Source organism: Salvelinus sp. IW2-2015, linkage group LG8, assembly GCF_002910315.2.
Source record: "Salvelinus sp. IW2-2015 linkage group LG8, ASM291031v2, whole genome shotgun sequence".
In the NCBI taxonomy this organism is placed as follows: Eukaryota; Metazoa; Chordata; class Actinopteri; order Salmoniformes; family Salmonidae; genus Salvelinus; species Salvelinus sp. IW2-2015.
In genome coordinates, this window is record NC_036848.1 from 29,427,910 (window position 1) to 29,453,370 (window position 25,461).

At 44.9% G+C, this 25,461-nt stretch overlaps 1 protein-coding gene across 5 annotated transcripts in view; it reads right to left on the minus strand.

Moving 5' to 3' along the window:
- The window catches only part of LOC111967701 (vesicle transport through interaction with t-SNAREs homolog 1A-like), a 167,499-nt gene that overhangs the window by 25,213 nt on the left and 116,825 nt on the right, over window positions 1-25,461 (minus strand). For 3 of the 5 annotated variants that reach the window (XM_070444867.1, XM_023992978.3, XM_023992979.3), the window contains 2 exons: window positions 22,984-23,054; window positions 20,506-20,567 (listed from right to left, as the gene is read on the minus strand). In XM_070444867.1, coding sequence (XP_070300968.1) covers window positions 20,506-20,567; window positions 22,984-23,054 — 133 coding nt within the window. Of the gene's footprint in view, window positions 1-20,494; window positions 20,568-22,983; window positions 23,055-25,461 lie in introns of all 5 variants that reach the window. The other 2 variants (XM_023992980.3, XM_023992982.3) reach the window with 1 other exon arrangement.

Here is a 25,461-nt window from a genome sequence, read left to right on the forward strand (position 1 = left end):
TACGCAAACACAACGGCGCGCACACACAGACAACAATGTAATACAGTGAAGACATGTTGAGGCACTCGTGGAAACGCACTGAAGAAAACGGTGAACGTACACACTCGCGCACCCACAAAACCTACACTACTCATCTCCACACAATCACGTATTCCGAAAACACATCATGAAAAGTGAGGGCATACAAAATGCATGCTTCATTGCAAACAGTTCCTGGATAAAAACACCCTAAACATTGGTGATGAAATACAAAAAGCTGACAAAAGTTTATTCAGAGTCCACTGGTTGTAACATTGGACTTAACGTGCTTCGTTGGTGACAATAATCAATATAATGTCCATTATATTCCGTGAAGTAATACATTCCCTATTGTTTAGCTAGAAAACTATACTTGAACTCTGCATGAACTACTGTACTACAATCCTCATCTGAAAACACATCAGCACTTTGTATTTACACATCCGCAAATGATCACACAATAAACAATGGGCGCGTTAACGTTGCCCAAGCCGGCGTAACAATCCGAAAAATGACATAATAGGGCATTTGTTCACAACAGTGCCTTGGTCTCATGAAATTGTACCGATACGACACACAGGGAAAATAATAAGAGAAATTAATATAGAAGGAGCTAGCCGTGAGCAGTAGCACTACACGGTTTAGCACAGAACCCTTTAACGTGACCGCGCTCAGTTCGAGACTCTCTCTTTCAGTAAAGAGTTATTGACTTGCGCGGTAGTTCCCACAGTCACAGTCGGCGATGACAGAATAAAGAGGACATTGTGATGGTGGGTCCAAGTAAATGCCAATGTTATCCTAAGCGGATGACATCTGGTCTGGTGTGATGCAAAGACAATGTTCTCTCTTATTATGTGACTGTATTTGCTTTATATTTCCTGTATATTCTTTTATATGTGTGTTTTAAGATAGAAACTATCACCTGGGTAGCCCTCCAAGCCATAAACTATGTCCACATTTCCTATTTCTTCCTCATCTCTTGCTCTCCACTTTTAAATGTGCATTCCTCCCTCAACTCACAGACCCTCGCCCTTTCCTGCGCCCCGTGTTATATAGACACTAGGCTGTGATGAAAGAGTCAAAAGGTCGCAAATCCTTGAAAAGGTGAAACACTCAAACACACATTGATTTAAAGGTATCATTTGTGAAGATATGTGGTAAAAGAGCTTCTGTTCGTATGGTTGTCTTTGTATGACACAGTCTCGGACACAACTACTGACAATTCTCCCCCTTCACCTCATCCCCCCCCCCCCTCTCTAGTACAGTATCAACAGCTCCAGTGGCCTGGATCCTGGGGGCCTTTCCACTTTGTCCCATGTCAGGCACTGGGTCACAGCGGCGAAAAACCGAGACGACCGCAAATTGTCCTGCCTGTTACCGATCTTTGTCCACTAAGTACAATGACTAAGGTATCAATCCTTTGGGAACAGCTCAGCGCAACAGAAATACCCTGACTGACAGCTTCTAGGAGTGAGCGCCATCTCCACCTTTCTTCTCTGGTTGTCCAGTCTCTCACCGCCCCACCCCTTGAGAAGGGTAATCCCAGGCCCTGTGGCGACGCTATGCGATGGGGACACGACGAGGAGAGGACGGGGAGAGTCCTCTCGGCATGGTGAGTCCCCACCGGGCCGGATCCCGGAGTCCTACTCTCAGAGACACCTCAAAACAATAGATCCGAACAAAAGAACAAACTACAGCTCAGGTTAGAGGCTGAAAGAGGTGGCGATTGTGTCTTCTTTCACAACCTCTTGTATACAAAGGGATAATTATACCAGCAGTTGTTTATGAAGGCACAGTAGACAGATGTTATGCGTCGTTATTGTGATGTTCATCTAACATTGAAGAGTCATGGATGTCACCCCGGTCACCAACCTTCTTCCTCTTTTCTGAAGCAGACTATTTAATGAAAGAGCGACCTTTTTCTGAGCTTCCAAGTCGAAACTTCCCAGAGAAATCCGATAAAACCCGGGCCTGGCTAGCGCCGCCACTCATTTGCTCGTTCGCTTGTCGAGCTTCCTGTGACCTCATTCCACCGCCCCCCGATCGATCCGCTTATCTCCTAGATCAAAGGCGCGCGCCGCCGCTGTACATTTAACCCAGCCGGGTCCTCCCGCGTCATGTCTAAATATTAATGATAATAAAGTCTAAAACCCATCCTGTGTCAAGCCATTACAGCCCACATCGATCCTACAGCTCTCCTGGCCAATTAGAAGTCGGCCGTCGTAATGCGTCTCGCCACATCAAAGGACCAGAACCATTGATCCGCTCCTGGATCTTAACGTTTACCATTAAAAAAAGCAATATTCGTGAAAGAGGGAAAAAATCATTTTATTCACCGGGTCGGATGGAGAAGCGCTCAACCCCAGAAGGGAGGATAGGAGAGAGAGAGAGAGAGAGAGCGAGAGAAAGAAAGGGCAGCTCAATAATGGCCACTCTGACAGTTTAAAGGGCATCAGGCACATCCTTCCCCTGGACTAGATCCCATGAACAGCCCTGGGGCTGGACGGGGAAAGTATCCTGTCCAACAGCAGCACTGTAATTCTGCTTACATTACATTTACATTTAAGTCATTTAGCAGACGCTCTTATCCAGAGCGACTTACAAATTGGTGCATTCACCTTATGACATCCAGTGGAACAACCACTTTACAATAGTGCATCTAAATCTTTTAAGGGGGGGGGGGGGGGTCAGAAGGATTACTTTATCCTATCCTAGGTATTCCTGCTTGTCATGAGCCCTAACGGTTCTCCAACCCAGTTCTATTTTCAAACACTGACTGAACATAAAAAAAGAAAGTTAAACTCTGTGGTCCCCAATTTAAATGGCCCAAACGCTAAGATGGCGTTGCAAGCCCCATTGCTCCTGAGAGTTGGTGGGTTTCCATAAAGTGACAGATTCATGGCGACGCCTGTTAGACTGAGAACATTTGCGGGACTGGGCTCTTCAGGATCCTGTGAACATTTTGAAAAGCAAGGCCTTGAGCCTGAACTGTCCAGAGGACTTTATATAGGTCGTCTCAGTAAGAGGGTTGACTGTTCCCTCCCATTAACAGTACACTAGTATGTATGGCTTTAGGCAAGCTAGTGTGTACATCCACCCTGGTCGACTCACACGTCACAGAACATGACTTCAGGTTAAGGTACAACTTTGCCAGTTCAAATGTTAACATTAAAGTTTGAGCTCCACACGCAGTAAAGCAATACTTTGCACAAACGATACATCAATTAGCACGCCATGAAGAGCAGTAACGCAACACAATAAGAGGGGGGGGGGGAGAGAGAGAGAATGCACAACGTTCATAAACCAGAAACATTCCTCACACAAAAGATGCCAAACAAGCCCGCCGCTGACACTACCACGCGACAGCATCTGTTTGTGTGGCCTTTATCTGCTGGAGCTGACATCTCTCATAGCCCTGGCCTAGAGGCGACCTCACTGCTGTCATTGTACTAAAGCCTGGAGGGGGGGTTGTTCAATGTCCAGGGCTACAATGCCCTTCTTCATATGCGCCATAATACACCAGAACACAGGGCAACGAGACTGTAGCCTCTAAGAGGTTTTAGTTCTTCAATATATTTGACCATGACTGACTGGCACGAAGCTATTCTCAACATGGGAGAGGATTGGTATGGATTCGACTGTTTACTGAAGCAATTAGAGACAAATAACACAATGGACACCGTTTAAGTGAGTTGACTTGTGTTGCGAGAATGAAGAGAGGCCTGAATGGCAACTAGGCCAATGAAGATGGATTCACTTGTCCCATTGAGTAGGGTCGGAATACAATGGACGAGACGACAACAAAAGCTTCCATTGTAGCGACAGCTAACGAAGAGAAGTTTATCCGACCTCAGATGGAGTAGTTCAATAACAGTGGAGAAGGATGACACCGAACTCTTCTCAGAAAGCCTCCTCGAGAACTAATTCGACCCGGAAAAGTACTGAAACTTTCCGCGGCTACATTGATTAGCCTTGAAATCCTCTCTCAACTCTCAGGACCACCAACTCGTTCAATTTCCCATCCAAGTCTCCTCAGCATGTGTTCGTGCTCCTCTCCCAACTGTCCCCTGTGGTAACCCTCACTATTATACGCTTTGGTGGCAAGGTTGCTTTGCCATAAACTCTGCACTTTGGACTACACCAAAATATGTAATTAAAGATTTGTGAAAGGAAACCAGTGTTTAGAATGGTTTATGTCAAGTTTGTCCTGAAATGCTCCACCACAGCATAGCTTTTTGATGGGACTGGTGTACGTCGACAGCGTCTTCGCAAATAGAGGCAGGCGAAAATGTACAGGGACAGAGCTCTCTCTCTGTCTGCCAGGCCAGAGGGCAAACCTCCACACAATGGTGGTGCAACATTGTAGCAATGCTGGTCCTGGCTTATAATACAGCTCCTCACATGTGTATGATGCTGGGGGGGGGGGGGGGGGGGTTTCGCACTACGCAGGTCAACTGAGGTTGGGGATTCACAGGCTCTGCAAACAGGCTGGGTAACTGACACAAGACTGCTAGGAAGAGACGCCAATGTAATCACAACCTCGCCTTAACGTCTTAGCAGTGTTGGCCCTGGCGCCATCGGAGCTGGGGGTTTAGGACCGTAGGCCAGCAGACAGGAAGCAGCGCAGTGACCCAGAACACATTGGGACAAATAAACAAACTGGCCGAGTGACTCAACTCGAGAAGTTGTGGATTTGAATGGGTTTCCAGGCCGATCCAGTGCTCCTTGTATGGAAGTATGGCAGGGGTGTTTGTATATGCACACAACCACAATGCATAGATAAACATTTGAAACACAAATACAAGCTTGAGTACATACACGTTTGAGTCCTGGTAGAGCATGGCACTTGTAACGCCAGGATAGTGGGTTCGATTCCCGGGATAGAAGCATCTGATATATCATTACAACTGTGAAGATGAATAGGACTGTCTGAACGTCTGACAAGGAATCATTACTAACAATCAGGCTCTGAATTCTGTGTGTGCCCTGATCCAAGGCCATGTCATTATTTCGTGGAAGTAGGGGTCAATTAGAGGTCAGAGTACCTCAAGCTACTCCTGCCAATAGGCCGCATTGGCAGCAGACACCTAATTTTTGTGCCATTATGGATGATAAATTGGGTTAAGCAGTCTTTTCGCCCTACTTAAAAAGCTTCCTCTCTTTCGCTGTTCTCTACTTTTCTGCCCTATCGATGAATGTTTGTAATAAAAAATAATAGTAAAATAAACTAATATTGTAAATACAAGTCAAAAAATGAGGGGGGTGGAGGAATATCATTATTAGATACAGTAGCCACTGAGATATGCAAGAGAAACAAGTCCATCAAATTGTCACAATTTCATGACAAATTATCAGTCATACAAAAAGAACATGGGAAAAATAGTGGTGTTCAATCAAAATAATGACATTTCAAAAAGGAGGTACAGTAAACAGCTTTGAAAAAGTGCTGTGTGTGTGGTTAAAAACGTACTGTGTAATTTACAGCGAGGCTAGCGGGTTTCTGCGAGGCCGGGCCCGTCCCAACTGGGACAGGTAGCGACAGGATGATGTTGACCCTGGAGGTGTAAAACCAACCTCCTTGTCGCCACGGAGACGCTGGGTGCCCAGGTTGAGCTGAGTCGAGGAGTCTGGCGTTCAGTTGGCATGGGGCCTGGGCTAGCACTGAGGTGCCCAGCCAAATACCCCCCTGCCTGCCTGCCTGGCTGCTTGGCCCAAACCTTAACCCGTCAGCCAGGGGAAGGTGAGTGCAGTGGCAGCTGGGCCAGCACTTCACCGTCGAGCACCACTCTCCAAACAAACAACCCAATGGGCCAGAAGCCACAGCAGCATGGAACCGGTCATTACTGACTGAGTTGCATGCCTCGTCGAGGCCAGCCCTGCTCTGCCCTGAATTTGTCAAGAGCTGTCCCAGAGCAAGGATATACCAATAAGTCTCTGCTGCAGAGTGTCTTTTTACCATACAAATAACAAGAAGTTGAGCACCTTATGACCTGTGGTTAATATCAATAACATCCTAATAAAAATAGGTGGATAAGTAATGTGAAAAGCCATTTAGGCCCTATGGTACAGACATACAAGTGCATGTGAATGAGATGCTCTATAACGAGACTGTTCAGCCTTGGTTACTCGCTCTCAGGCATTTTCTGCATTGATCAGGGGTTATCCAGACATCCAAAGTCTACTCTGCTTTGTCATTGTACTTTAGCTGGCCTCAGAGAGGAAACAGCCATGAAAATGGCATTCTAGAATTCACTCCATAACAAGACGACGAGCAGAGGGTCATTATATTTTATGAAATGTCGAACCAGAGTTTAGCCAAAGCCTTTGGTTCTTTCAAAACGTATCCAGGCGAAATGCAGATAAACAAACAAAATGAGCTGAGTCACAAACTGCTGGCAGTGTTTGAGATAAGGAATTAGTCTAGTGTGGAAGCAACATAACTCAATCTCCCATCTAATCTCCACAACATACTTCTCAGCGTTCATGCTCAAGCAGCAGAAATACCAATATTGAAGGTATTCTGAGGCCGTCGTGTTTTTCCTCTCTGTTCTTGGCCTGCACTCGCAAAGTGTCTCAGAGTAGAAGTGCTCATCTAGGATCAGGTCCCAGTCTTATTCATTATGATTTAAACAGCAAAACTGATCCTAGATCAGCACTCCTACTGTGTGCCACTCTGTGAATATGGGCCATGGTAGCACAGCACTGAAGAATGGAAAAAACCTCCCAGCAAGTCAAACAAACACCATTCCCCAAGATGCATTAAGTTTATTACTCTTTAAATAGGTCACATTATCATAAAATATCCCTTATGAAAAAGGATAAATAAGTCAACATATTTTGGGACGTATTGTTGAAGTCGGAGGTTTACATACACCTTAGCCAAATATATTTAAACTCAGTCTTTCACAATTCCTGACATTTAATCCTAGTAAAAATGCCTTAGGTCAGTTAGGATCACCACTTTATTTTAAGAACGTGAAATGTCAGAATAATAGTAGAGAGAATGATTTATTTCAGCTTTTAATTCTTTCATCACATTCCCAGTGGGTAAGAAGTTTACATACACTCAATTAGTATTTGAGAGCATTGCCTTTAAATTGTTTAAACTTGGGTCAAACTTTTCAGGTAGCCTTCCACAAGCTTCCCACAATAAGTTGGGTGAATTTTGGCCCATTCCTCCTGACAGAGCTGGTGTAACTGAGTCAGGTTTGCAGGCCTCCTTGCTCGCACACGCTTTTTCAGTTCTGCCCACAAATTTTCTATGGGATTGAGGTCAGTGCTTTGTGATGGCCACTCCAATAACTTGACTTTGTTGTCCTTTTTGCCACAACTTTGGAAGTATGCTTGGGATCATTGTTCATTTGGAAGACCCATTTGCGACCAAGCTTTAACTTCCTGACATGTCTTCAGATGTTGCTTCAATATATCCACAATTTTCCTTCCTCTTGACGCCATCTATTTTGTGAAGTGCACCAGTCCCTCCTGCAGCAAAGCACCCCTACAACATGATGCTGCCACCCCGTACCTCACGGTTGGGATGGTGTTCTTCGGCTTGCAAGGCTCCCCCTTTTTCCTCCAAACATAACGATGGTCATTATGGCCAAACAGTTCTATTTTTGTTTCATCAGACCAGAGGACATTTCTCCAAAAAGTATGATCTTTGTCCCCATGTGCAGTTGCAAACCGTAGTCTGGCTTTTGTATGGCGGTTTTGGAGCAGTGGTTTCTTCCTTGCTGAGTGGCCTTTCAGGACTCGTTTTCGGTGGTTATAGATACTTTTGTACCGGTTTCCTCCAGCATCTTCACAAGGTCCTTTGCTGTTGTTCTGAGATTGATTTGCACTTTTCACACCAAAGTACGTTCATCTCTAGGAGACGGAACGCGTCTCCTTCCTGAGCGGTATGACGGCTGCATGGTCCCATGGTGTTTATACGTGCGTACTATTGTTTGTACAGATGAACGTGGTACCTTCAGGCATTTGGAAATTGCTCCCAAGGATGAACCAGACTTGTGGAGGTCTATAAATTTTTTCCTGAGGTCTTGGCTTATTTCTTTTGATTTTCCCATGATGTCAAGCAAAGAGGCACTGAGTGAAGGTAGGCCTTGAAATACATCCACAGGTACGCCTCCAATTGACTCAAATTATGTCAATTAGCCTACCAGAATCTTCTAAAGCCATGACATAATTTTTTGGAATTTTCCAAGCTGTTTAAAGGCACAGTCAATTTAGTGTATGTAAACTTCTGACCGACTGGACATGTGATAGATTATTTAACTTATAATTCACTGTCTGTAAACAATTGTTGTAAAAATTACTTGTGTTATGTAGATGTCCTAACCGACTTCCCAAAAATATAGTTTGTTAACAAGAAATTTGTGGAGTGGTTGAAAAACAAGTTTTAATGATTCCAACATAAGTGTATGTAAACTTCTGACTTCAACTGTATGTCATAAGCCACAGCATGCTACAAAAAATAATTATGACTTATCACATACGTGACATAGGTGAAGCTAACTGATCAATAAGTAACTATTCAATCAGATTTGCTGGAGACAAAAACAAAACAAAGTATTTTATCCAGACTTTTAAGTAAGCCACAGAGTTACCTATCTAACAGACAATTCAAGGCTGGACCAGAAGACTCACAGGTAAGCAAAGTGACACTGAACGCTCTCTCAAGTCAGTTATTAAATTAAACACCAAAAATGTATTGGAACAATGAGAGAATGAAAGAAAAAAAGAAAGGGGGAGGGTGAAAATAAAATATTAAATACATAAGACAGGGCATAAAAGCTTCTGCCATGTGTGAGGGAGAAAGAATGGCATTGAAAGGCAAAAGATTGCGGGAGAGTGAGAGCGATGTGTTCAAATAAAACGAGAAATGGCAGCTGTGTGTCTTTATCTTGGAGAGACTGAGTAAATTGAGTCACCAGCGGTGCACACACAGACGCCTGGCTTGATACTTCCGTTTGGCGCATTCTCTCTCTCACACACACACACACGCACACACACACACACACACACGGCGCTTAATTAAGATGAACCAATTAGAACATCACAGTTTTATCGGTGAGCTTCAATAAGGAGTGGGTGATTGTATAGTGAGGCCTGCTCCCTCTCTCCCCTCACATTTCACTGCAACCGACACTAAACGCTCCTCTCATGGTCCAAGAAACAAAGCTGCACGCATGGAGAAGTGCAGGAGCTCACAGACTGCATCAACACAAACACAAACACCGTAGGTTGTGTGCTGGCGGTATAAAAGAACAAAACATCGCCCAATAGCTGCTTTCCACAGATGTGTCATCAAGCGAACGTGATGTCATGAACCCTGTCCAGCCTGGACATCAGTCACTTCCTGAAGGGTCGTTGGCCACGCTGATGTGGGTCAAAGAGTCCAAGACACTTTGCTGTGATTTACTGAGGAGGACCTGAGTGAGGCCTAAACTGATTCGTGCACACTATGATTTCTATAGAGGCAAGAGATGTGTAGTTCCAATGGCTGACATAAAATACAGATAAAGAACAATTGAATACTAAGGCTAGGATTCAATTAATTACAGATAGGACCATGCAAATGTTATTAACTGTTAATCTGATTAATTAAATGTATTTATTGAGGTGAGCATTTCAGAGGCATAGTTCTGCCACTTTTCATACTTGATGTGCTAGAGGAAATAGTATCCCGAACAAAAATATAAACGCAACATGCAACCATTAAAGATTTTACTGAGTTACAGTTCACATAATGAAATCAGTCAATTGAAAGAAATTCATTAGGCCCTAATCAATGGATTTCACATGACCGGACAGAGGTGCAGCCATGTGTGGACCTTGGAGGGCATAGGCCTACCCACTTTGCAGCCAGGCCCACCCACTTGGGAGCAAGGCCCAGCCAATCAGAACAAGTTTTTCCCAACAAAAGGGCTTCATTACAAACAGAACTACTCCTCAGCAAAATGGCGATCCCGCAAGTGAAGAAGCCGGATGTAGAGGCGCTGGACTGGCGTGGTTACACGTGGTCTGCGGTTGTGAGGCCAGTTGGACAAACTCTCTAAAATTTTAAATCTAAGATTTTTCGTTTCAGCTCATGAAACATGGGACCAACAATTTACATGTTGCGTTTAGATTATTGTCCAGTGTATATTGAACTGCTTTAACTTATATTCAACTTGAATTATACATTTAACACATCCCACTACCATGGAAATATTTTTAGACCGCTTGAAGCAAGCACACAAATTCTCTTCAGGAAATGTACCTTTTCTAGTTTGGTCATTATCTTACTTTAGGAAGTGTTTACTGTGCAGGATGACATCTGTTGAAGTGCAATATCTCATAAATTGAACGCCCAAATCAACTTTAAAGTATCTACAAAATAAGTTTTGCGGTGACATAATCCAAAAGGAATTCATATTTTTTTTTTGTGTGAAAAATGTGAAGCTGGGCATCTGATTGTATGGCCTGCCCTTATGGATTTCCAGATCACACTTTCAGAGGTATAGAGGATTTTCACAGTAGTGTATCCTGAATGGAGGGATTTAACACTTGATGCAAAAACAACCAACATCATCTTGTTGCTGTGGTGGGAAAAATTAAAAACAATCTATAAAAGCAAGTGCTTTTTCCAAAGTACTGCTGGAACTCTTGGCCGCGTGCTAACCTTTTTCCTCGGTTGGTTGCAATTATAATCAGAATAACCTTTATTCAAAGCACATTTGCATACACAGTACCCGGAATTTGACTTGGTGAAATGGTGCTGCCAGCAATACACAAAATAGACAGACAGAATATAGACATACAGTATGTCTACATACATCTACATACAGTATGTACAATCAGGATATGGACAATATGGATTACACAAGTCCCTTCAAAGCGAGCGAACAGCGATAGGAGTCTTCTCTTCTGTGGTCTGTTTATCAGACCTCGATTGTCCAATACGCTATCATTGTGTTAATCATAAAAGCTCTCAAGGCTGGAAGCTTTGAAAAAAACGAGGGACTGAAACTCTTGAGAAGTGGCATGACGGGAGCCCCTCTCAACTCTCCACAGCCAACAAAGCCCAGGCTTGATGGGAGTGACGCTACAAACTCTTCAGCTTCTTCAAAATGTGGTCCTGTTTTTATTTTCCCAACCACTGGGATAAAGGGAATCTTTTATGCTGTCTGCAACACGAGTGTCAACATCTCAAAACGAGCAGGCTTGCATTGTGTTCTCCATACCCCCCCTGCCCCTCCACCCTCGAAACGCACCCACACACACTGCTAGGGTGGGTTAGGAGAGAGAGGCAGAGAGACAGACAAGACAGGGAGACGTTATTAAAAAGGATGGAAGAGAAACAATTTAAAGGATGGGGGAAAAAATGAACTTCAACATTTTGTAAATATTTCACGCTTTTGCACCCAGCCAAAGAGAGATCAGAGATGCAAGAACAACAGCAAAGTTTCAGCTTAACCATCCAACCAGATGTCAAAAAACATAGTCAAAGGTGATGTTTCTTCATGTGTTTTATCAATGCAATTGTCTACAAACACTACATAAGGATCCCCCTCAAAGATATGATATACATTCACTCTCGTCTTCCATAATCTGATAAGTCAACAGATATTGTATTTGTCTATTCCTTTGACTGAACGCTTTATCAGTAAGTGCAGTAAATCTGACAGACAATGTCTTATTCCTATTAAGAGGGCACTACAACACTGAAGGCTAGAGAGTAGTGGTGGTCCAATGCATTATTACTTTCCATGGCAAAGGGCAGAATATTTAAAGCAGATAAACGCTCATTGAGAATTTGTAAAATGAGTAAAACAAAAATTGGGAAAGTGAGGGGCTAAAAAAACGATCTGAGCTCCTGTACCAAGTCTCCCTGTAGCAAAAATGTAAGGTCAAGTATTGATCCCCTTTTTAGTCACCAGAAACGAATGTGTCCATATACAGTAAGAGGGAGGGGTAGACGAAGACTGATAGAAAGAAGGTAGGTCATTTGGCTACAGCGCTTTCATCCTGGCAGCCATTGCACTACGGACTAAGACAGGCTAAAACACCCCAGCACAGAACAGCTTGGCATGGCACAGTGATGGCATGTCCTGGCATGGCAAAGCATGGCCCAACCCAACATGCTCGAGTGGGTCAGTACGGCTCTAAAACCTGGCAATAAACCAGGCCTCTCTTCCACATGCATACCTAGTGTCCACGTCTGCATTCTCTGAGGCAGCTGTTTAGAGGAGCGCAGAGCCCAGATGTAAACACACACACACACACACACATATACAATGGCATACTGGCAGGGACGACAGCCAGGGGAGGAACAGTGTGATAGGTTCTAATTGCTTCAAAATGTCCAAAATAAGGCCCCCTATTATGGCAAATTGGTTGATAATGGTAGGCTGGAAGAGGAGGGGGGGCAGGGTGGATGCGACCCAGGCGAAGGGGAGAGGAGTTTCTCCGTGTCGCCTCATTATTTTCGTCTTGACGGACGCCCGCGCTCAACCCCTGGATGAACAGGCCGCGCTGAATAAGTTATCACGAGCCACACAAAGGGAGAGTGGGTTCCGCAAACAACAACGAGAAGCGTCTCTCTCTCTTTCTTTCGCCTGACGAAAGGATGGGCCCGCCACAGTTTGGGAGCTCACCTGTAATTTCAGCAAAAACAGTAGGTGGAAAAGGAAGGAATGAAGGAAACAGGGAATGAAAGAGAGGAAGTGCAGACGTCTGTGTCCGCACAGATATCCACAGAACATTCCCTCCTTTCCGTTTGATCCGTTTCGTCCTCTGCATACTAGCTCTTCTGTCATTCCTCCAGAAGGCAGGGACCTCCTTTGGACAGCATCGAAGATGTTTGAGGAGTGGGTGCTTTTTGCACTTCGTACGACAAGGCTTCGAATGAGATCACTGCGTCAATCAGTTTTTTATGTTTATTTGGTCTCCTTTTTGGTGTTGTAGCCGTTTTGTGTTTTGTCTGGGTCTGGAGAACCATATGAAAGAAGTCACACCTTCACGCTGTCTTCTTATACAGTGAGGCGAATGAAGGCTTTCCCCAGTGGCTACTCTCAAGAGTTAAGTATTCAAACCAGTATTCAGACCAGTTCCTCCTAACTGTCACCGCAACACGTCGATACCACTGCCACCAAGCTTCCCTTGCCATCACTCAAAAGTAGTGGCAGAACTTTTGGACGTCTGACGGGCGAATCAGAGGGTGCTGCAGCCCGACTGGCGCTCGACGGCAGATCAAACGGGGCGGGTGCCCTTGGAGTGACACCTGAAACAACTTCAAGGGGGGGAAGGCGCCACTGATCTCCAGTCAGCTCGTCGGAACGGCCTGTCGATGTCGGAGGGGAAAAGCGCCTGAACCGGAACACAACCAGAGAGGGCGAATAAAACCATCACCTCAATGTCACACGGGGTTGACCTCACGGTGTTGGGAAAAGTATGACAGTAAAAGTCCCTGTTCCAGGGCGGAAAACTAGTTGATTGATAGGCTGCTATGGCTGTATCTGCTCATCGTCTTTAAAAGGTTACATTGCCATGTGCAGCACTAACCTTATCTGGAATTTAAATCATCAGCAACTTACAGGCAACTTCCAAGACAATCCAAAAGCAGGGAAATGACAGACTGATATCACATATTAGACTGATATCACATATTAGCACTGTATATATAGTAAGTGAAATATAGCAGTATCTGACCCCCATTAAGGCCTAGAGGCATTGCAACTATAGGTGTGGTACAGTTAATGATGCAGAGAAGAGAAAGACAGTCGCGTCCCTCAATAGACAAAGGCATTCCTTATATAAAACATGAGCCCATCTTTGCCCTTGTGAACAACCCCGGTCTCTGCAGCCCAGGCTTGTTTGTGTCTTTCTCCTTTCCCAAAAAGCGTCCCATCAGCATTCTCTAACGGGGGGGGGGGGAGAGAGGAAGAGAGGGAGAGGAAGAGAGAGAGAGAAAGAGAAAGAGAGAGAGAGAGAGAGAGAGAGAGAGAGAGAGAGAGAGAGAGAGAGAGAGAGAGAGAGAGAGAGAGAGAGAGAGAGAGAGAGAGAGAGAGAGAAAGAGAGAGAGAGATAGGTGGCAGTGCTGCTTGTTTGGCTCTGAGTGGCTGGTAATGAGGCTCAGGCGCACCATGTCATTGTCCCAGCAGCCAGACACACACGTGTGTGTAAACACACACACACACACACTAGTGGAAACACACACACACGTACCTATCTCACTAAACGGAATGTACTGTAAAAGAACACACGCAACAACAATAAAAAGCCTTCAAGTACATGGAGAAGCTATTGTTTCTCACACCAAAAGTTTTCTGCCAGCCAGTAGGCCCACTTACAACTCTACAAACTCAAAGAGGAACGCTGTGGTGGAATACACAAGATACTGTCCATTTCTCCCGTTTTTTTATATTTTTATCTCTGTGCTTGACACTAGCTGGAGCTCCTCCCAGTCTGCCATTGCTTCCATAGCTACACAATCAACGTATTTATGTGGATTGGTGATGAAGCCCCTCTGTACACGGATCTAGTCTAGATAAAGGTCTCCAATCCACAGAGGCCTGCTCTCATAAAGTCTTTTAGCATTGTACACTTGGCACTGAGCTCTAAAACGCTGTCCCTACTGTACCGCTGTATCCCCTACTGAACCTCTCGTGTACCGCAAACACACACACACACACACTAACAAAAGCCAGCTGCCTTCACCAGCGATGGACGAAAGAGGTAGCCAGCTACGATTCACGCTTTGGTACTTCACTCGTTTGCCAGGGAAACAGAAGAGTAAAACACGAGAAGTTCACAGAGGGAGCAGATAGGCCGACCCAGAGGGAGGAAAAGCAAACGCCAATGTGATATCAGCCATGCTGAATAAAATCGAGAGGCGAGAGGGAACGGAGTACAAATGATCCGCCGCAACATGGAAGAACAGATCAGAGGCATCCGTTGGGATTGGTCCGCCACTCTCGGGATAGGCGCTATGCGCTATGCTATGGCTATTCCAGCCTGTCTGGCTTGAAGAAATGAGTTCAACTGGAAATATTACCCAATGGAAAACAGGGGGGGGGGGTCATTTTTTGTTGTTGTTGCATGACCTTTGATCAAACATGTTGCTTTAAACTATCGAAACCAAACCTCTTCAGACTGATCAAACTTTGACTTTGGTAGACATTCGACCAACGGTCATCACGTGGATGTGACTCGTCCTAATGAGCAGGCTAATAAAAAAGGCTTGTTGGCCCAAAAACCAAGTGGAGGTGATTCGGATAGTCAGAGTTGGAAGAGATGAACATCACATCATCAGAAGCGTAGCGGACAGGTGAGGTCCAACGGCAGCTCTCATTACGGAGTCGGGAAGGGATGCGGAGCAAAGTCTACCCTGGTGTGCTGGTCCTGGGACGGCAGTGCGAGTGCTCAGGCCACAGTTATGACCAGAATACTACGGAGACAGGAACAGGATATCTATTATATGTCTTTCGCAAAAGATCATTGTGATTTTTCCATAGGAATTATGGCGCACGCCTGGGTGAAAACTCGATAGCAGGTTATTGCCTTCACCCAGCTGAAAATGAAATAGACTGATTGTACAAGTTCTAGTGAGGGATTCTGTGTGTGTACATTAGGCGATGTGTGCAGTTCCTGTGTGTGTGTGTGTGTGTGTGTGTGTGTGTGTATGTGTGTGGGAGTGCACGCGAAGAGGGAGAAGATGCCATACCCCCTCCATCACTGCTCCACCCAAGCCTCTCTCTCACTCCCCCGACTCTCGCATCTTAACAAGGCTTTCCCTCCGCTCCTCCTCCAAAAAGGCAAACCAAATCAATAAAAGAACAGGAAAAAAGGACTAAAGTGGAGGAACGAGAAGAGAGGAAAAAAAACACACACACTGAACTATAATTTGTTCTGTCTTTCAGCTTCAATTACAAAAAATATCAAATATTTTTGTTTGACTTCACAGCAAGACTTCAAGAGGGCCCCCAAGACTTCCTTCCATTTGCATCCAGCCACAGCCCACTGGTGGAGCTGAATTCCATTAATTATATGACCTACATATCACATAGTTAATATTCCAGCACTGGGAAAGAGAGAAACTCAGCCAATACTGGAGGAACGGGTCTAAATTTGGAGATCTTCAGGACATCAGAGCTCCCTTCTCCCAGCGCTTTTCTGAGGCGGCGCTCTTTGATCTCCTTCCCTCCTGACATTGTTTGCAAATGTCACTTTAATGGGACTGGCAAACACGCGAACGAACGCAGCCACGCTCTTCTCTCTTTCTCCTCTTCTTCTTCTTTCTCTCGAAAGCCCATCGTTGCAACTCCACTTTCCAGTGAATCAAAAAGGGAGAGAGACCTGTCTCCAGCTGCTTTCCTGAAGGGAGCGGGTGTGAAGACGTGAACGTGTGGACACAATGTCCTAACAACCTAGGGTTTCTTTAACTATCGTTGCATGTACTAGCAATAATAAGAATTGATTTGGACATTTTATTAACAAAACGAGACATACTGTATATACACATAAAGTTATCCTGGTCAGGATGCATGTAAGCCTGAACAGAATTGTTAGTTCTACCGCAGCACTGGTAGTCCAGTTTGCATTGTATAAGCCCTGGCTCAAGTGAGCTAGCCCAGGTTGAGGGCTACTAGTGTAGTATAGCATTCCGTATAATATTAGCATAGAATATTGGCCAGGATGGAGAAAGTTAGCGAATGGGCTAAGGTGCGCAGCTCTTGCACACCGTCGGTCATTGGTGGGTTCTCTGGAGCTGAAGGGAGTTAGCATGCTGGGTCTAGCGTCCTAGCACCAGGCCAAGTGCTGATCTCTTAATCAGTGTCCAGAGCGACCAGAGCCCTCCTCTGAAGGCTGGGGCCCCTGCCTGCCACTGCCAGCCCTGCTAACGCCATGAATATGGAGCTCTTCCGCGGCCGGGGCTTGCTTATGTTTTCTGTCTGATATCTCGGCCCCATTCCCATTTCAAAGRGAGGTCYACCCAGGGGTTTGACTTTTTGATCTGCCTGGCGACTGACTCGACCACCTGCATGTGGGATCAGCCGCCAGCGAGAACAAGACCAATCCCTCCTACCCTGCCTCCCCATCCAGCCCCACCTTCCCAGAACCCTCCAGAACCCCGGCGGTCATAACTGGGTTTGGAGCTGCATCTTAACTCTCCGACCGCTCTGTTGTGCTGTGTGCTGTGGCTGGTAGGAGATGCTGGACATGATTGCCGTAGCAGCAGGAGTCGGCTCCGTTCCCACCACAGACAGTCCACCTCTGTCGGGGCAAAGTCATGGGATCCATTTTGTGACCGCAGTGTGAGGGCTGTAATGTCAGGGCCCCATGGCACTGAGATAACTGAGGAGAGAGCTGGGGCCTGTGGCTCCTCTAATCAGCCATGGCTTCGACCACCAGCCGATCCTTACACCCCTCACAGGCCAGTGGTACCACCAACAAAGACCTCAAAACACAGAGACACTACTGCCTACTGCTCTTGTCTTACTGCCAGCATTCCTCTTCCCAAGGTCGAGCACGGGAAGGTCCAGCTTCSATCTGACAACATGTCATTCAGAATATACGCGGTGTGATAATATGCAATCCTCTTAATGAATTGATATGATTCCGCAAGTTTATCGATATGACTTGACTGATATGGGTCGATGACTCAATCGTGTGTCACTATTCCTGAATACCTCTTAAACCGCAACATTTGCAGATGTCCCGACAGCTCGTCATTGAGGAGAACTGCAGCTTACCAGCACCAGCGGCCATTGATAACGGGGAGCGTTCTAATTGTACACGATCCATTTCATACCGCTTAACTCCCGATGAGTATCATTGACATTACTACTTTAAAAAATATATATATATTGGCATTAGCATTCGCATTCAACGTTAATGAGATCACCATGACCATATAATTAAAACCCTCAGGAGCCCAGATGATTGGATGAATAATTTAAGGGGGTGCTGAGGAAGAAGCCCTCCACCAGCCGACACTAGGCTAAGTAATTGAGGGACTATGACATGCCAGGGCATGTACTGTAGAGGAGGACTAGCATAGGACAGGGTTTCGTCAACTCCAGTCCTGTAGATTCAGGGTTTCATTTCAACCAATTAGTATCGTGGACATTAACTTATGCCGTTAAAGAAATACTATTTAACCGTGTCACTAGACCAACAACTAACTCAGACGTGTTGATCTTAAAGAGTATTTCTTAGAGAAGTGAGGTTTCTTTCTCACTATCTTTCAGTTAATTAGCTGCCTTGAACCAAAAGAACAGACCTACTAATGAGTGTGTAATTGATGCTCAGCTGGAGTGATATCCAGTATTCATAGTGGCTCTTCTCCGGATCAACCAGGAGAAACAGAGAAGGAGAGGTGACAAGACCAGCGTCTCAACTTAAATCCGCTACGACGTTATCTTACTCTCTCTCTCTCGCTGAGCAATCCTGTCCTTTTTCACTCACTTTTTAATATCCAAGCAATTTCAGCATTGATCGAACTACATTACACATATTGCATTCAAAGCGTTAAATAGTCAATAAAAAAAAATCATTTATTGTCCCATACACCGGATAGGCGCAGTGAAATGTGTTTTTTTAACAGGGTCAATACGAGGTAAGGCACCCTCTAACAGTTAAGTTCGAAAGAGTTTCAGTATTAAAAAGTTGAAAAGGAGAGTAGCAAATGAGTACCAGAAGCTAATTTGCGCAGCACAGCTGAAGTTGCATAGCAGTAGAGGTTCCCCTACCGGCCTCATTTACATATAACACTAGAACTCTTTTGCACACTACTGGCAGGCTTAAAACACAAAACACAGCAAGCCGCCTAAATGAAGGTCGCCAACACCAAAACCCCCCCCCCAAACAGCGCAACAATTTACATGACTAATAAAAATACAACAATCAAATGTGTGAAACCTACAGGAGCAAGTAATGAAATTCACAAAAACGGTAGACGGCCTTAATATCAAAACTACACCATGTGACACTTTTGTTTCGCTGTCCCCTTTCCTGGTTATAAATGACGTTTAGAGATGAAAAAACGTAAACAAAACCGTACAACCAAAGACTTTATTTTCTTTAAACGCTAAAGGAAAGGGGAGTAAAAATGCTTGGTATTTGTCAAAAGAAGAATGGGAAGCCCCGTGAAGCAGAAAGCAAGACAGCGGTTGGGAAGAGGTTGGGGGCCGACCAGCTTTAGAAAGACCTAATAAATCCTGATTTGAGAGTCGGGGCTAACCAGAGGAAGCCGCGAGCCTGCGAGCGCTAGGCAGGCGCTACCGCTCTTAAATGCTACGTTTGATTAAGTCTTCCCATTAGGTGACAGCTGAACTTTAACATTAATATGATAATATTGAAATAAGTGGGTGTTATTTACTTTAGCGCCCGGGTGGAGGCGGCAGGGGGAGGAGGGGTAGCGGGGGAGGACAAGGGAAAGGGGGGGGGCAGGATGATGAATGATTTCTGGACAGCTCTGGGTGACACCAGGCGAGCCCAGGCCTCCTCTAATCAGACTTGACAAAATGGAGACCTATGCAGAAATATTGGTTACAGTCGGCGTCACAGCCCTGCCTGGTCTCCTGCTAGCACTCCACACCGCCCGCGCCTGCCCCTGATTGTCTAAAGGCACTGAAGCATCTATTTCAATTGGCACTTCCTTCCTAGCACAGGGATTTAAAATTTAGCTGGTGTCATTTACATATTACTCTTAATCAAAAACCACACTGGGAAATAAAAAAAAGAGAAAAGAAACAAAACCGCGGCGTCACGGTTCAGGGGTAGGCGCAGAGGCACTTTATAAAATGGAGATGTGACAAGACATTAAGCTGAGTGTGAGTGTGTGTGTGTGTGAGAGAGAGAGAGAGTGAGAGGGGGGTTGGTATGCTTGTGAGTGAACGGATGTGGGTAAGAGTAAGGAAGAAAGAAGGAGAGAGAGAGAGAGAGAGACAGAGAGAGAGCGAGACAGAGAGCGTGAGTTGGCTAGGGGTGGTGGTATGTGTGTTTGTGAAAATTACGGACAATTTCGAAAATTGCCGGAGTGTACTGCATACAGCTTGTGTTTTTCTTGTTCGTCGAAAAAGCATCCAGCATTGGTTGTTGGACAGCTCTTACACAGTATCATTCTGCATTAGACTGATGGAACTATACCATAGTTAACCGCAGAAAAGAGTCGTCTACATCACACACAACGTATGGGGACTTCGCATACTCATAAGACAACAGTCTTCGAACACATGGACATACTTTCCCCACTAGRATTATGACGAACAACAGTACAGTATGCATTCGGGATAAATAAGATGTGGGTTTGAGTGCGCATGAGTTTCTGTACGTGCTTTATGACGCATGTACTTGCCACCTGTGTATACCGTATGACTGCCTATTAGGGGCCTTCTCAAGTGCACTTGGGTCTAAATGAGCGGACGTGAATGTGGCTGATGACACAGGTGAAGACATCTGCAGAGAGGTGCGTTAGAATCATGGTCCCTACCTGCCTCTTACCTTCTCAGCATTCCCGTTAGGATGCGGGAGCTCTTGCCCAGGTTGGCATCGGTCTCTCTCAGCTAGAAGCAGGGGGAACAGAGAAAGGAGAGGTGTAACACACAGACATACCACAGTCCATATAGGACACGGCTCAGCTGGGGATTGAGGGGTGAGTGAGACTGGGAGAGAGTCTCTGGGGAAGAATGTGGGAGAGAAAGAGAGAAAGAGATGCAGAGAATAAAACTGGGATAAAGATGTGAGACAGAAAAAGATTCAGAGAGACAAACAGAGAACGAGAGAAGGGCCTGTAAAGTGAAAGATAAACATGTACGGTTGAAGGAACACACAGTAACTGAACACATTGTATATAAGGCATTGTGCAGGATTGTAGCCTTCAGGTTCGCTGTGGTTTCGGATTATTCCTACTTTCACATCTACACACTAATGGCACAATCGGAACCATCTGCAGTGTTACTCTTTTCATTATTGTGACCGGTTCTTGTCCCCCCCCCCATTTGTGTTCGACATTTCCCTGTTGAGATCTTTCACAACTGCTTGCTTCGTACAAACAACTAAGGGGTCAAGGTAAATAGCAACATGGAGAGATGTCTCGACCGACGTCTGTACTGTGTTGTACTGAACAGTACTTACGATGTCCCGTGCGCAATAATGAATATCCTTTAGTATCTCTCTTTTTCTTTCGCTCTCTTTGGGGTCACATTTCTGTTTTTGTTTTCAGCCTCTGTGACACGAGAAGCGTGACGGACACTACCAGTCGAAGGTTTGGACACACCTACTCATTCAAGGGTTTTTCTTTATTTGTACTATTTTCTAAATTGTAGAATAATAGTGAAGACATCAAAACTATGAAATAACACGTACGGAATCATGTAGTAACCCAAAAAGTTTTGGTTACTACTCTCCTTTCTTTCCCTCTCTCCATGTGAGGGTTGTTCTGGCATGCTGTTTTGAGGACCGTGCTGGTTGCCAGGCTGAACAGGCTCAGGGACAGATGTGGTTCTGGGCGGGTTTGGCTGCTGGCTCTGACACCCGCCCCACAGCCGCCTGATGTCTCTCTCAAACCCCATGGATGGATCGCTCCCCAGAGACTTCCCACTTTTCTCCCAAAATACTACTCTCTCTCTCTGAATCAATCTCACACTCTTTCCTTCCCGCTTTCTTTCTCTCACTTTCTGAATCAATCTCACACTCTGGCTTTCTCTCATTCTCTCGCTCTCTCAGCCATATCAAAGAGCCCATTTATGAGATATAGCCTAAGATTGATGAGGCAATAAGGCAAACAATACATTGTAATGAAGTATTTAAGGAGTTCATATACTATGAGGATTGGTGACGGGGCCTCAGTGAGTGAAGTTAAAAAAAGGACATCTACTTTTGGCCCCAAGTTCAAGGGTCTGCTGTCGACCTCCATTGACACCAGAAAAAATAAATAAATCACACCTGCTTTGCATTCACACCTGCTTTGACTGTAGGGAAAAGCCATGTCTTCTGCTGTGTGTGTGTGTGTGTGTGTGTGTGTGTGTGTGTGTGTGCTGTCTCTTATACACATCTAGATGTGTATAAGAGAGATGTGTGTGTGTGTGTGTGTGTGTGTGTGTGTGTGTGTGTGTGTGTGTGTGTGTGCGCGCCACTGCTTGTGAGTGCAAGTGTGTGTCTGTATTTATGCTTAAACGATGCCCCCCAAACTCCTTCATCCTCTGTCTTTTTCATGCGAGAAAGATGTTTACCGATCCTTCCATCCTGTGTGTCTTCACATCATGTTTTTCTTCTCTTTCCCCCCCCTCCCTCTTTTTTTGCCCCACAAACTGTCTTTAAAAAGGAAGAGGGGGGCCTGTGCAGGCTCATGGGAAAGAGAAAACGAGGGAGAGAAAGCGAGGGACCATCCTCCTTAGCGGCAGGCAGACCTTTTGAAAGGAGATGTTTGATTTCCTTTGAAATCGCCTGCGAGGCCCACTGCCATGTTGTGATCTTAAAGCATTCTCCGTAGAGGGTGCCGTCAGAGGGCCCCTCACCGTGCTGGGGCTCTCTCTGCTCTACCTGTCTGGGGGGGGGTCAGAGTCTAATGCTCTAAGTGTGATAAAGATGAGAGAAGAAGAGGGGAAAGTGATAGAGAGAGTTGCAAGGCTTAACGCTCAGTTCTTTATGCAGTCAGTGTGTGTGTGTGTGTGTGTGTGTGTKTGTYYGTYCGTKCGTGYGTGTGTGTGTGCGCGTTTCTGTGTGTGGATGCTTGTGTGTTCAATTAGACAGTCTTACATCATCTTACATGGGACACACAATGCCTTCATGAGCACAGCGGTGGAGGTGGTGAATGTCCCTAACCAACCACAATGCCTTGTTGTCACCAGCCCTTTGTTCTAGCCTTCAATCCCACTGTCCTTCGAGCGCAGGCCTTTATACACTCATTAGATTAAGAGTGTAACGGTTCGTGTCCGGCACGTGTGTGTGTTCTGGATGTGCGCGTGCAACTGTTCTCACCCGATCTCTGGATCTCTGGATCTTCTCGCGGTCACTGTGTAAGTTAGCCAGGATCTCTTGTCCCACTTGTTCTGAAAGACAAAAGAGAGGAGAAACACAGTATAGGTAAGCATGGGTACACTGTGCCTGGGATGCRCCCGTCTTCCCTTTGATTCCTAACTGAACCTTTTCTGAGAGAAGTTGAAGCTAAGTGCCTTACTTAAGGACATGACAGCACTAAGCCCCGAACTTGAACCAGTGATTTAAGTCCATTTATTAAGTGCTCCGCTTCTGTTGCCAAATAGTCTAGTCCACAGCTAAAGCGGATAGGCATCGAGGTGTGCATTAAGACCCACAGTATGTGTGAGGTGTTTGTGTGTGTAAGCTATTGTAGCAGACAGCTGGCTTCAGCTTAACCAGCCCACTAACCTTAGAACATTAGAGAACATTGGGCCAAAAACCCATGTCTGGCCTAGCTAAGCCTTACTTAGCACAGCTAAATTGAGCCTGGATCAGCTGTGCAGACAGAACTATCAGCTTCACCACCACTAGCAATGAATCCTCATTTAATGCCATATTCTTGGAATATATATGGGCGGCTCCACGTCAGAAAGGCCCGGAAATATTTTTCGGGGTATCTCAGACTGTTCTGGCAATTCGAACATAGAAACTTAATTGGGAAGAAGGATGTTTGATATTCCTTTTACAGTTGTGTCACAAACCGTTTTAGAGGTAATGATGATGAAAGTGGCCATTTTAGGTCCTTTTTAGACAGATGCATGCCTCCTGTAAGACCGTATAATCTGTGAACCATAGATGATACAGACAACATCTAGGTATCATTATACTCCTTCTAGTGTGCTCTAACAATGTATGTCTAGATTCTGAAATAGAAATGTTCACATTCATTTATTCAACGTTAAAAGTGGAAGATATGACCCATTTAATACAGTGCCTTCAGAAAGTATTCACACCCCTTGACCTTTTCCACATTTTGTTCTGTTACATCCTGRAGGAAAAAGGAAACCGCACACTGMTCTTGATAGTATCACCGATATTTAATAAGCTTACRTATCGGCCACACGGCCTTCGTCAGAGCTTTTGGGATTTTTTGAAAGTTGCACCCTTATGTAGACCTGGCCCCACCCACATCCGTTCTACACATCGAAGGGGGTTGGAGGCAAAGGAAAATAAATAAGTGCTACCAAATATAACAATGTGCATTTCATAAATATTACAAAAGTGTATAAATAAGGCGTATTGAACACTTCTGTATAATCTCAATGAGGACATAGCAAGTTCATTAGTCATTGGGTACATCATATGAAAAACGTCAGAATAATCTACAAGAGACACACATTTCATGTTCCAATTCACAGCATAACATACAAAGGCATTTCATCATTAAGTCCTTTTGGAAACAAAGTCTGGAGGGTGAAAATCCAAAAACATTCTCTTTTACTCAGAGTATTATTAATATCACTTTCAAAAAATCCCAAAAGCTCTGACGAAGGCCGTGTGGCCGATACGTAAGCTTATTAAATATCGGTGATACTATCAAGAGCAGTGTGCGGTTTCCTTTTTCCTTCATCTTGTTCAATTGTTGCCATGCACCTGCAAATAAGATTGCTCAGATGTGCGAGTGCCTTTTTGAATTGGTTCTGTTACATCCTGAATTCAATTAAATAGATTTTTGTGAAAAGTGAAAATAAGTGAAAATAAGTTGATACATTTTTGCACATTTATTGAAAATGAAATACAKAAATATCTCATTGTTCATACTGTACATTGGAGAAAGACTACCACTGAAGTATTGTGCTCAGTTTGTATTACCTTGTAAATTTAATTCAAATATACACCTCAGAGAAGTTTCTGATGCCCTCCCAATCACCCCGTCCCAACCCCTGGATAGAGCCCCTCTCCACTCTCACCAATAACGACCATTGAATCTTAGCTATAATGACAAACAAGGAATAATAATTTTTATTTGATTTATTTTACCTTTATTTAAACTAGGCAAGTCAGTTATTAAGAACTAATTCTTATTTTCAATGACGGCTTAGGAACAGTGGGTTAACTGCCTTGTTCGGGGGCAGAAGGACAGATTTTTACCTTGTCAGCTCGGGGATTCGATCTTGCAACCTTTCGGTTACTAGTCCGACGCTCTAACCACTAGGTTACCGGCCACCCCAAATACTTGACTTGACATCTCCTAATCTGTCCAGAACTCATTCATATTACAGCAGGTTTGCAAATCACAAAAATACAAAGAAATGACATTGTAGTATAGTTAAATCCTTCCTTCTCTCTCTCCCAAGCCAAACCCATCCCTCTCCACCTCCCCCTCCCCGGTTTCTCCACCCTTTACACCACCCAAGCTTGTCCCAACCTCCCATCCTTGCCCACCCAAGCCAAGCTTGTCCCAACCTCCCATCCAAGCCAAGCTTGTCCCAACCTCCCATCCTTGCCCACCCAAGCCAAGCCTGTCCCAACCTCCCA